Raw genomic sequence first — 12,707 nt, 5'->3', positions numbered from 1 at the left:
ACCTGAAGGAGCGCTTACATCCATATATGCCCAGTCGCCCCCTGAGATCGGCGGGAGAGGCCCTTCTCCGGGAGCCCTCTGGGAGAGAAATTAGGAGGGTGGCTACTCGGAGGAGGGCTTTCTCAGCGGTGGCGCCTAAGTTATGGAATGCGCTCCCCAGAGAGGTCTGCTTGGCGCCGTCGTTATTTGTTTTTCGGCGCCAGGCAAAGACCTTTTTATTTAAGCAACATTTTAAATGTTAATACTACTGAATTTTATCTGGCCAGGGAAGCTTATTTTATATTGTGTGTTTTAAATTATTATGACTATTTTATATGTATATTTTAACTGATGTGGTTTTATTTATTGTTGTAAGCCGCCCCGAGGCTTCGGCGAATGGGGCGGCATAAAAATGTTTTAATAAATAAATAAATAAATAAAAATGTCCTGTTCTTAACAGCCCTGCATAGCTCTTGTAAAGTCTTACTGTTCCCCAATAGCTGGTTGAGTGCCTTCTAATCTGAGAGTCTCACCTTCTGGCATTATCTCTTGTTTTATTGTGGATTGTTTCATCATTGGGTTTTCAAGATAGGTAACATTCAGAAGTGATTGCCTTCTTCTGTGTAGTATCAATCAGAGTTAGCTTGAGTATCACTGCCATTGTCTGCAAAAGATCTCCGAATGTCACCTTCAGCTACCACTACCACCCTTCAGGAGTTCTTTCATCCCAATCTCCATTAAAGATATCCATTCTCTTCTGCTGATGTTGCCATTCATCCTGAAGTGGGTAGATGAATCTTGGTCTGGTGTTTCAGCTTTGACCAGTCTGCTTAGGATCACCCTGCTGGGAGAGAGCCTGGCCTCCTGGCAACGTTGCTCTTGACTTGTCTGATACTCTGAGACTCCCTCAGCATTTTAAGGTGTGAATCCAAAAGAAGGAATTTTGCATTCATATATATGTGGCATCCATTTTAGTTTTACTGACTAGTCCATTAACTTCCTTTATATAATAAGAGCACTACAGATTTTCTGATGAATTGAAAGACTAAATCTGAAACACTGATTTAACCATGATACCATCATCTCATCGCAACTTCTGTATACATTAACATGCCCATGGAAAATGACCTGCCTAGCTCAAAATACCATTTACACAGCAAAAGCTCTAATGAATCCAGCACTGCAGTCTTAACCTTCTTGGCTAAGTGGGCACCCACTTGTAGCAATCTCATGTAAATGGCAATATTTAAACCCACCAAGGCACAGCAATAGGAACACATGTTGCTCCATCACAGGATAATATATGCAGAAGACAACTAAAAAAAACATAGATAGCATTACATAGATTCCATTTTATGATTATGGAAGGGATAGCTTATAGAATTTTACAAAGTTTGTCAATACCATTCACTAAGTGATATGGTTACCAGGTGATAGGATTACCAGTAACACTAGAATGACCCAAAAGTATCCTTCCTAGATACCCTTTTGACAACTGAAAATCATAAAATTGTCACAGATGCGTATGCTAACGCTACAGATTCTAACCTGTACCTTAACTGAAAGCTGTGCCATTGAAAGCATCTAAAGAAGAAAGTTATATGTACTTTGGCTTATAGGATAAAATACACTTGCAATGATGAAGAAAACTCAGGAAGATATAGCAAGCATCTCCAATAATCCAGATAACTTCATCATATTATTGGCTACAATATCAATAATCAGCCATAGATAGTGATTTCCTCTTTATGAGACAAAGCCTAACTCTTTGAAAGAAAATTGTATACCATTTGCTGCGGAGTATTATCCTGCCACCTCAATTACCATCAGATAATGAAAGTTAGTTGCCTCTTCTATCCTATTGTTCACATTTAATGGCTGCCATTAATTCACTACCATTCCTCATATTCAGAAAACCACCCAATTTGTGTAAATTCTTTTTAAAGAAACTCATAAACAAGATATTTGCAATCCAGGATCTCACCATTTTAAATCAGACTGCTGTATTATCTGCAGTTGCCTCCAAGAAAAGACTTCTTTTAGGAACACAGTTACAAACAACACTTATCACAATTGGTAACATTCACTTCCATGAATGTTATTTAAATAAATGTAAAAATAAAAATGGATGTCTCATGCAATATGTAGAAAAAATGACAAGACTGTATAACCACAGATCAGCAATTCTTACCAAAGCGGGGGGGGGGGGGCAGTCTGCTACAAGACAGTTTAACTTAAATGTACATAGTCTGTATATTTGCAACAGCTTCTAGTTAAATTCAAAAATGGCACCCACAAGCTTGACAAAAATAACCACTTCTGAATCTACAGATTTAGAACTCTTTGTTCAAGTGACCATAATCCTAAAGACAAGGACTTAAGACAAGTCTTAAGATTTATATCAGTCATACCTGTGTGTGTGGTGGGGAGGGGCAGTGCTTCTTAGGAATGTTAATCTCCCAGCATTCCAACATGCAGCTCTTGATATCCAAGATGGTAGAAACTGAAATGTTTTGCTCCAAATATATTTTGAAATGTCTCTGTATGTGTGTGCATGCACACACACTCACACAGAAATATATACAAAACTTCACTTTGTCATGTCAGATGTGGAATAAAAGAGAAGATATAGTATTGGTATGTATGTACACTTTTGCATTTTAAAGTCATTTAAGTCATAGTGTCATCATACCCACAGGAATAAAATAAGATTTCCTGATGCAGTCTTGAAGGTAAACACATTTACTTGTCTATGACACTTTTTTTTTTTTTTTTTGTGGGAAACGATCATATATATTCAAATAGAAATAACAAAATGAGCATCTGTAACCATGTACCTACCCAGGTGGCCACTCCCAGGTATAATTGAGTGAGAGAGAGAGAGAGAAAAAGGAAGCTACAGCAAGCAACATCAGCATGGTGGGGCCCAGTATGCCCATGCTGGCACATAGGCTGCTGCTGGACCAGTTTGCATTACCTGTAGTTTTCTGGAACTTTCAGGTCATTTGGGGTGAGTTTGCAGAGCCCTGAAGTTTGGCCCCAAGATCCAACCTTAATTGTACCCCTGGGAAGATAAATGCCTTTGTAACTGCCTTTGCTGTATAAGGGCTGTATGAGGACTTAATCCAAGTGTTGTCCATTTGTTTGTTGGTGAAAAGTCTCACCTGTTGACCTCAGAAGGCATTACAAAAGGGTTGTTTATATGTGAGCAAGAAGAAGAAGCAGTGACAGATGCAAGATCTGGAAGGAGCAGTGATGCAGTCTCATTCCTTCTATTCATAATCACACCCAAACACATAAGCAAAGTGTTGAAAAGGCTCATAATATGATCCATATTATATATGCATTTTTCTGTCTCGTCTTTTGTAACAGCTTAAGGCAAATCAAAGTGACGTTGTATCCTTGACACAAACATCCACTTCTTACTCAAGCATAAATGACCCTTTGCTCAGAGCTGGCATCAAAGACAGGCAATGGTGGTCCATTACTCAGAAGAAGTCTATTGACAAGCTAGGCAGTTGCTCCTCCATTTTACTATTGCAACCTACTATTTACCTGCATCTTTTTCTGATCTAGATAACTGTATTGATAAGGAGGAGCCATGCTGGCCACTGCCTACTCACCCAAGGCTCTCTGCTGTCAAGTGATAATGTAATAATGTAATAATGAGGAAGAGGATGAGGAGTAATAGAAGCTGATGGCAGAGAAAAGGTAGCCTTTGCAAAGGAAGGAGCCCATTGATGGCATCTTGTCCAAGAGCCCTCCAAAAACTGGAATCAGCACTGTCTATGCATAACACACGGACAACAAACAGATGGGGCGATTCACTGTCAGGGCACCAGTGCAAGACCAGTGCACAGTCCCATTCCCTTTTCTGTCCATGTCCCAGACATGAAAGTAACCCTTCAAAAGGATTTAGGGTCCTTTCTTAGTGCTACTTCTCCTGTAGTTGTAAAAACCAACCAACCAGCACTTACTCCCATCAGGCTGAGTGTCTCATCCTTCCAGTTGCTTCTTGAAGTGAAAATCTAGAAGACTAACTGTACATTCTGTCAAAGTTAGTCTGGCCAGCTAAAGATAACATACTGAGACTGTGTTCCACCTTTACAGAAAACCTTTGGTGTGGTGAACACTTCAGATGAAAAGGTATGCAGATATGTAGAACAATAGATTTTCAGTCTCATGAGGTTTGCTTGCTGGAGGCTGCCTCCATGATTAGCATATCAAAGAGTAGTCAGAGACAGCTTACAAGGGGAGTCTTTGAAGTAAGGTTTTGACATAAGGTTCATCCTTGTTGTGTCATGCTGTGTGTGTGTATGGGATGGGAGGGAAATCTGTAGGAGGGTTTATCCAAGGCTTCCCCAGGATCAATTCTTGGAAGTAGTTTATAGAACAGAGAAAGGGGCTTAGCTGGACTTGTTCCATTAAGAACAGACACGTAAGAGATTCATGATTAATAAGAAAAGATAGCAAACTTTAAAGCCAACCCTTTAAAGTTTCTGATGTCCGGAAACTGTTGTTCTTGCCTCTGTTCCTGTAATTCATAAAAGACCAGAGTGACTAGGTAACCATTAAGCCCATGAGCCACGCAGAAGTAGTTTGCTAAAGGTGAAACTACATCCCTTAAGAAAATGGCAGGTCCATGGTGAGTATTTTCCTCTTGCTCAATAACTATACAGCTTGTTTCACATGCTGATACCATTAGACTGAGTTTTCCCCTACAATTATCTGCAGTAGTCAATTAGGTAGATTGAATTAGGGTGGCAATGTGATGTTATCAGAACATAAGGTGAAATGGACTGATTGCATTTTTAATTGCTGCTTGCTCAAATACAGATCAAATAATGAATTAATTTATCTTACTGCACATTCTTTTAAATATGTTGTGCTGTTTAGAATGCTCAAACTTATGTGAAACAAATTAATAAATGCTACAAAGGATGATGATAACAATAAGGAGCTACCATTTTCAGTAGAAGCCTTGAGTATCTTGAACCATATTGTTCTGTCTGAACTTTCTGTGACAATGAGTTACTTTGTACAACACTGTGTGCCTGGCCACCAGCCCTCCCAGCCCTCCATACAGAAAGGCTACAACTTACTCAGAAGAAAATGGATGTTCAGCGGAGATTGTGAGGCAGAATGCTTTGCTGAAAAGCTGCTAGAAAAGTTTGCCATGTCAGTTGAGCAGTTCAAAAAAAAAAAAAACAGACTCAGACCTTTACCCCAATTGCTAGGTAAATGCAAGAGTGGTCATGTGACCCTCTTGCAACCCTCAGAAAGCAAAGTGATCTTGTGACTGTCCCCAGACATGTACTGACTACAAAACCTTGATTCAGCCTTTCAAAAGCATTACACATTTCTGGCTTCTAAGCCTTTAGAACACATAGTTATCTTCTAAAGTTTCTCTTGGCAAGTGTGATGGATAGACATTTTTGAAGTTTTGCACAAAGGCATTGCCGTAGGGTATACATGTTACAGAAGGGCCAAATGCTTTCTCTCTTAAGTCCCCTCTATAACAACTATGAGTGTAAATAGTAGGCATTTATTCATGGATAAACTGTCCAGATTGATTATACATTTCAAAAGATCCAAGCTGATATAACATGTAAGCCAATCAATAGCCTAAGTACTTTCTGTTACTTTCTTTAGTACTTGTAAAGATGAATTACAATGCCTAAGGAACTTCTACCATGATGCTTCCTTGATATGTCAATATGTGAATTTTCAGTTTCCATGGTTAAGAAAATGAAAACATTGGTGCCTTTAGAACACACACTTTAAAATGATATAGTTGGGACAGAAAAAAAGCTGTTTTCTCTGGGAACATATTTCACCAATATTGAAAGAGCTCCATTTGTTACCAGATTGTCTCTGGTCCAAATTAAAGGTGCTGACTCTTAACTTCAGACCCCTGAGAAAAACTAAGGGATTGCCTGTTCCTTTAAGTACCCTCCTGTCACTTGTTGTCGAGTAGTAAGTTTCTGACATCGTCGTCTTATTTTAGACTGACTTTGACTCTGTTAGGGTATTTTTCTCCCTATGGATTTCTTCACCTGCCAAGTCTGAGAACTTCTGCTTAGGCAAGCTGTTAAGGCTTTCCTTTTTAGACAAGCGTGACACGTGCCTGAAAGTCTTTGCATATGTTTTCATCATATCTACTGGTCATGTCTGGTGCTGCCAATAGACCAAATGAGGCAGGTGCTTCGGGTGGCAGATGATGGGTGATGGGGTATAGGCAACAGTTGTAGTGCCTTTATCTACCTTGATGTGTGGTGGATGATGATGTCCCATCACCAATATGAAGTAAGAAAGATTTACCTGCCTGTCTGACCAGTGTTTGTATATGGAAATGGAGGCAGGAGGTACCATCTTGTCTGCCTCAAGCAGCAAATGTCTTGAACTCGCCCTGCTGCTGCTTTGTGATTGGGGTTCTTTAATTACTGTTTGAAAATGAATTTTAAGATTTTTGTATTTTGATTGCTTTTTGCCTGGAAGAGAACTTGTATAAATTGAAAAGTGGATTATAAATGGTCTAAATATTAAATAAATATTTCCAGTGAATCAAATCATTGTTAGCAAGAAGTATAAATGGATTTTTAATGTGCTCATGATTTGTTATAATAGACAGGAAAAATGAATACAGAATTTGTATATTTAATATGCTAAGCAGACTACAAAATGGTCTTAATGAAGCATCTGGTGAAAGAATACATTTTCTCTGCCTCACTACTTTCTACATTAGCTTGCTAGGCATGACTTCAAAAGGGCAGCTTGTCAGATGTTCGGGGGCATCCAGTCACCCAACTGCTTGGACTTCAGATTTCTGTGCAGAGCAATCTGTTATTAGTGCCTAGTCCAGCCCACACTTTCTCCTTTGTTCCAGTGTTATGAATAGCACCCCTGTTATTTCCCTTGTTATTTTGAACTGCAATGCATGGGCTATTTGACAGTGAAGAACTCAAGCATAACGAAGGATACAAGAGCTCAGGAAGGCTTTGTGTTGTCCAGTGAAGGCTTAACGGGGAAAGCAAGCCCTCTTATGCTTTTTCCTATCCAAGCAGCCAGTGAACAGAGCCAATCTAGGGCCTGACGCTGCCACCAGCAGCAACTGGTACACTGCACAGGGCAAGTGGCACTCGCTATGCTGAGCCTCCTGCGTTTGGCATGCCATTTGGATGCTCCTCCTGCGTTACTCTTTCATCTGCCAAATGAACCCTGGCGTTCAGACCAAATAAATCTTCACACACCTTGCTCAGATGTCTGTAAATGTTTGCATTTTCTCTTCATGCATTGTGCTTGGCTTACTAAAACATGGGCCTTTTTGAAATGAAGCTTTACAAAGAACTTCTGTTCTTACCCCACATTCTGTTGCATATGGAAAATTCAGAAAGTGGATATTCTGCTTATTTCTGGTGATGTGTCAGTGAAAATATTTCCAGGGGATCAATAATACATGCCACATAGTATTATTCGCATAATGATAGACCAGGAGGTACATTTCTTTACAATAAATGGAAAAAGGATCCAAGAAAAAATAATCCTGAGTATTATTCCATATGGGAATATCTTTTATCCCCAAAGTCATACAAGATTGAATTGTCCACTAGTACCATCCATCCTATTGCTTTGCCCAATCAGTGGCCACAATGGTAACTGATTACCTAGTATTGACAGGGTTGGTCCTACCATCAGGTAAGTGTGACGTAGCCCAACTCTGATGTAAGAATGTACAAATCAGCAAAACTCACACTTGCTAAAGTTCTCCAGATTCTATCTAACAGTTGTTCTGACTCAAGTTCATATCAGATTGTAAGCTTTGGGGGTTTTTTCCTTTTGTTCTTTCTGCATGAAAATCTATGTGAATTTTTCCAAATGTATGTATTGGTTATACACAGTTTTGAAATGTACACATTCTTCTCCCACTGATTATAGCATATTTGAGTGCAAAGTATGCATTTTTCCAATGCACATGTGTTGCCAAAAGTTTTTTGTTTGTTTTGTTTTTGACCGTGGATTATATCGCAAGGTCAAAAATGTGCAGACTTCAACCACAGCTTCCACCCAAGCCTGTGTTCAGCCTGCAAGGTGAACTGGGGAAATCCTGATTGTAAAAAATGATTTGAAATGAATTTCTCACATATTAGTGATATATTTGTGACTAACATTAAGAAGCAGCAAACATTCCATTCACTGTCATTCATTAATGTATTATTGTACCATCACAAATTATCTACCATGCAAGATGCCTTTGGGATTTTCTTCCCCAGACACTGATCAGGTTCATGTGATCATGGGGGAAGAAAAACCACATACCACCTGAGTGCTTTGATACTTGCACAATCGTATCTGAAGCTGGGAAGCGTGCAGTGAAAGTGACTTCTTAACCACTGGAACCCATGGCTTGCTGTTAGGTTCAGATAACATGGGGAGCAGTGAAGCAGAATAGTAGGAAAATCATGCAGTACACACATGGGAAGCAGGAAGAAGCCACTATGACTTCTTTTCGCCCTTGATAATGCAAACATGGGTACCACCTTACTGTCTGAGTAAGGAAGACTAACAGTATCAAGTGTGATTCAAAAGCAAACAGAAGATTCACACAACACAATATGCCATGGTTGCTATAAGCCTGGGGTAGCTTGTCATGTTGTCTGAACATAGCCAGAGTGGTTAACAAACCAAGTTGCTGGATTTGACAGCATAACAAGCAATCACGGCTTATGAGCAACTGCAGAACATTTTATTTTCTCTGTAAAGCAACCTAACGGCATCACAGTTAAAACAAGAAAATACCAAAGCCTGAATAAATCTGTGACTTTATTTGTTGTCTCATTAACTTCCAGTAGGGAAACGCCCTAAGCTGGCATGTTCCCTGTAAATGTGGCATCTTAAAATTATACTAGTTTTATTTTAAGTCCATACTACTAGAGAGGATGTCTTGCAGAAAGACAGTTGCTTTGTGTAAAGTCTATCTGCATTCACAATTTGCTTCTTGTCTTTCTTTTAATAGGGTTGGTATAGATCCAGATGAAGATCTGAAGACAGAACCTGATACTCAGGCAAGTTACAATTTAAATACTTGAAAAGGACATTTTCTTCGGGCATGTACATTTCAGGGGCATTAAAATCTGTAGTGTAGCTTTCAAAACCCTTGAGAAAATGTCCACGTCTTCCCTCAAAGTCAGAAAATCCTGCAAGTGCTTATTACAGTCTACCATTCTCTGTGGAAGTAAAATAAAATGTAACTTTAAGAGGAATTTCACACAACACATTAAGCCACAGTGATTCAGCATGTGGTCTGAACCCAACACTCTTCCTGCAGCATGGTTTATAAACTGCCCCAGCTAGCCATGGCTCATAGTTTAATATACCTGCCATGGCTTATTTTCCCTTGTCCAGACAACAAAATAAAACATGTTCAGGTTTTGCCAATCCAGCCAAAGAGTAGCAGATAACCATCAAAGTTCCAAAAATTGGGACCCCAAAAGCCTTCCCCCTTTTCAGGTAAAGAGGCAGACTTGCCCTTTATCCCCAGCCTTGTGCCACCCACTGGCTTTTCCCACAGGTTTATCCAGTTCCTGGGGTGCTACCCACTCAGGCTAACTTGAACAAGAGAATAGCTGAGGCCTCCAAACCCCAAAAAACCCTGGGGATCCTATTTGTTCCCTTCAAAAAACAGATTCTTTTTAATAGATTCCTGGGGGAGGGTTAACAGTTCCTTGTGCCTCTGTGATCCACACTTGAGAAAATGAGGGCAGCCCAGAGCCAAGTGAATACTCCCAAAAGTCCAAATGGCCACAGTTCAAGGGATATCTTAGTGCTCTGAAGGGGGGGGGCAGAAGGGGAAAAGAGGGGGGCACAATCCCTGTTTTGTCTGCAGGAACAGAGAACTGTTTACCACAAAACATTTTTTTTTTAAATTAAAAAGGTGGTTCAACATGCTGGGTACCTGAGCTGATATTGGGTAATAGCAGACTTGATATTTTAATACAGTTGATCCATTAACCTACTTTTTCATTGGTTTCTTTTTTAAAATAAATAAAAAAGCAATTCAAAATATGCCTTGGGTATAAATCAAGGAAACATATTATTCAAATTTTGAACTTTGGGAAATGCTTCTAGGTCAGGCTATTATAAATGTGCATTAGCCACTTCAGTGTAGGAGGCTGGATATATCTAATGTGACTGTGCATTCTGAAAACTGCATCAAGCAGCAGTAGATGTTCTGAGAACTGAGTGGCTGCTGGAAGGCATGGCTATGCCTGAGTCTGAGCCCACCTAAATCTATGGGTTGGGTAAGCCCTAGGTTTTAGTATGTGCTAGTCATTACTTGAAATGAGGCATGCACAAATCTTTTCAACCCAGGGAACTACATATGAAGCTGGACTGGGGATCAGTTGCTGCACACATCCATACAGGTGTGCATGCATTTACACATACAGATACCAGGAAACTGTGTGCAGCTTTCTGTGTGCGGGAATACAGTCTTCTCTCCTCTTCCTAAATGAAGACTGCCTGTGGAGGTAGAGTGATGTACAGCCACTGGCCAGCAATAGGAGTGATAAGGTGTTCACACTAGGGGCACCAGTTGTTCAGCCCTGTTTAAAGCCAACTTTGCAAAATAATTTTTCTCCTCTTTTTTGTCCCGATTGTCTCCTCACTGCACCCATCTGATGATGCAGATCTGTAAAAATGCACATCACAATAAATTTGTTAGGGAGCAATTGCATCTTGAGTACAGCAGTGCCCATATGTGGAGGGTACTGATAATGCTCAATAGACCCCTGTGTTCTACCACAACACACCCAGTGTGTGTCTATGAACATGAATGTAAGCAACATGCCAAGGCATTGCATTGAATGGGAGCTCTGACTATGTGCTTGTTTTCCTTCCCCTATGCACATCAGGACATGAATAACAATGCATTGCACTGAGAAAAAGCAAGGCTGCCTCAAGACCGCTTGCTGCCTAAGGTGGAAAAGATGCCTGCACATTCCCTGCCATCCATTTCACATACAAAGCCCAACCAGGCAGAATTATAGATTGCAAAGAACACAAACACACTTGAGGGCAGCAAGCTAACTGAGGGAAGGATAAGGCAGGCTGCATAACTCTCCCCCACCATCTTCTGTTGCTTCCCATGCCACAGAATCTGAGGCCTCATTCCACCAATTTTTATTGCTGGCCTCAAGAGAAAGGGCTGGGCATAAATGTATCAGGCTTCCTATTCCTTGCAAGGACTCCTTGTGCTGTTTGAATGAGTGCCAGAGGGCAGGGTGAAACTAGGAGAACCTATGGCCCTGCAAATGTTGTAGGAATCAACCAACCATAGGTCCCAACTATTTGGGTCAATAGCCACAGATGATAGAAATTCTAGCCCAACAACATCAGAAGTGTACCAGGCTCTGCACTCCTGCTTCAAAGGTTCCATATGTGCTTTTCTTTTCACAGACTGGATGCTTTCAAATGTTCATCTCATCACTTTCAGTTCTGATAAAAGAAAACTCTTGCAAGTCTTCCTTTGAAATAGGAAGTTTAGACTTAGTTGTACTGTCTCTAGTCTATCAAAGTAATCTGGACTCACATTGGCCTAATCATATTACATTATGCTCATCAAGGCAATCGCAATTTTTTGTGCCATGTCTGATCTGTCACTTCTCAGTGCATTTATCACTTGCCCTGCAATGGACCAACAGCTCATTTATTTCCACTTATTCACTAATAGTCTTTCATAATGCAATATTGTGAGTCCATCAATAATGTTCAGAAATAATTGGAAGCAGTCACTTCACTCTGTTCCAAACTTGTTTAGAATACAAAGCTACCCTTGACGTGCACTAGTGCAGAGATTGCCATTAAGTTTCTTCATTCATTTGGCTTATTTAAATAAATGTATACCTGCACTTCCATCACAAAGGCTCTCAGAGCTTCAGAGACAACTAGAATACATATGAAATATCAAACAATATTGACAAAAATATAAAACAAGTCATAATTGTATTGATGAAATCTGAAAACATTGATATAGTGTGGAACTGTCACATGGGCACTTACAGCCAGAAAGAAAGAAAGAAAGAAAGAAAGAAAGAAAGAAAGAAAGAACTACTAATTTCCATTAACATCGAAGGAAAACAGAGCAGACTTAGCCTATAAAGTATAAAAATAATGATGGTGCCAAAAGAATGTCTAGGAAGAGAGTTCCAGTGACAGGGTAGCTACCATAGACCTTCCCTCCATCTGCCACCACTCCTGACTGGTAGGTATTGCTGCCCAAACCTAGGGTAGCACAACAAAAAAAGAGGTGGCCAATAACCAAATAAAAGGAAATGCATCACCAATAAAGAGTACAGAAGAGGGATAGTGATTGGTATAATATTTGCACATATTAGTATATATGTAGAAACATAACATCAAAAATAATTTGTATACTTTAAATAGAAATCCAGTACATCTTACCATGGTGTGGACAATTCTGGACAATTGACCAGTGTCCCTGGTTGTTCTGTCTGCTGTCCAGATGCTAACTGCTGAAGAATGTTCTTATGGTTCTTAATCTTGAAATCAGAATTAGACGGGCCAGCCCTTCAAATAGAAGACTGGCCTCTATAAAAAATAGAATATATGGCCACCTAACACTGAGCTAGGCAGTCTTCTCCTTCTCAGGCAAAGGGAAAATGGTAGCCAGAGAGTGCTAAATTCTGAGCTGATGGTGATGCTTGCCTTTT

At 40.0% G+C, this 12,707-nt stretch overlaps 1 protein-coding gene across 1 annotated transcript in view; it reads left to right on the top strand.

Annotated features, from left to right (window-relative positions):
- Positions 1-12,707, top strand: part of SLC9A9 (solute carrier family 9 member A9) — a 332,462-nt gene that overhangs the window by 248,048 nt on the left and 71,707 nt on the right. Inside the window, exon 13 of the mRNA XM_044432976.1 lies at positions 8,993-9,041. Coding sequence (XP_044288911.1) covers positions 8,993-9,041 — 49 coding nt within the window. The remainder of the gene's footprint in view (positions 1-8,992; positions 9,042-12,707) is intronic.

This window comes from Varanus komodoensis, unplaced genomic scaffold (assembly GCF_004798865.1).
Source record: "Varanus komodoensis strain SLA01 unplaced genomic scaffold, ASM479886v1 scaffold25, whole genome shotgun sequence".
Lineage (NCBI taxonomy): Eukaryota > Metazoa > Chordata > Lepidosauria > Squamata > Varanidae > Varanus > Varanus komodoensis.
Note: the sequence above shows the minus strand (reverse complement) of the source record. Positions and strands in the feature narration are given on the sequence as shown.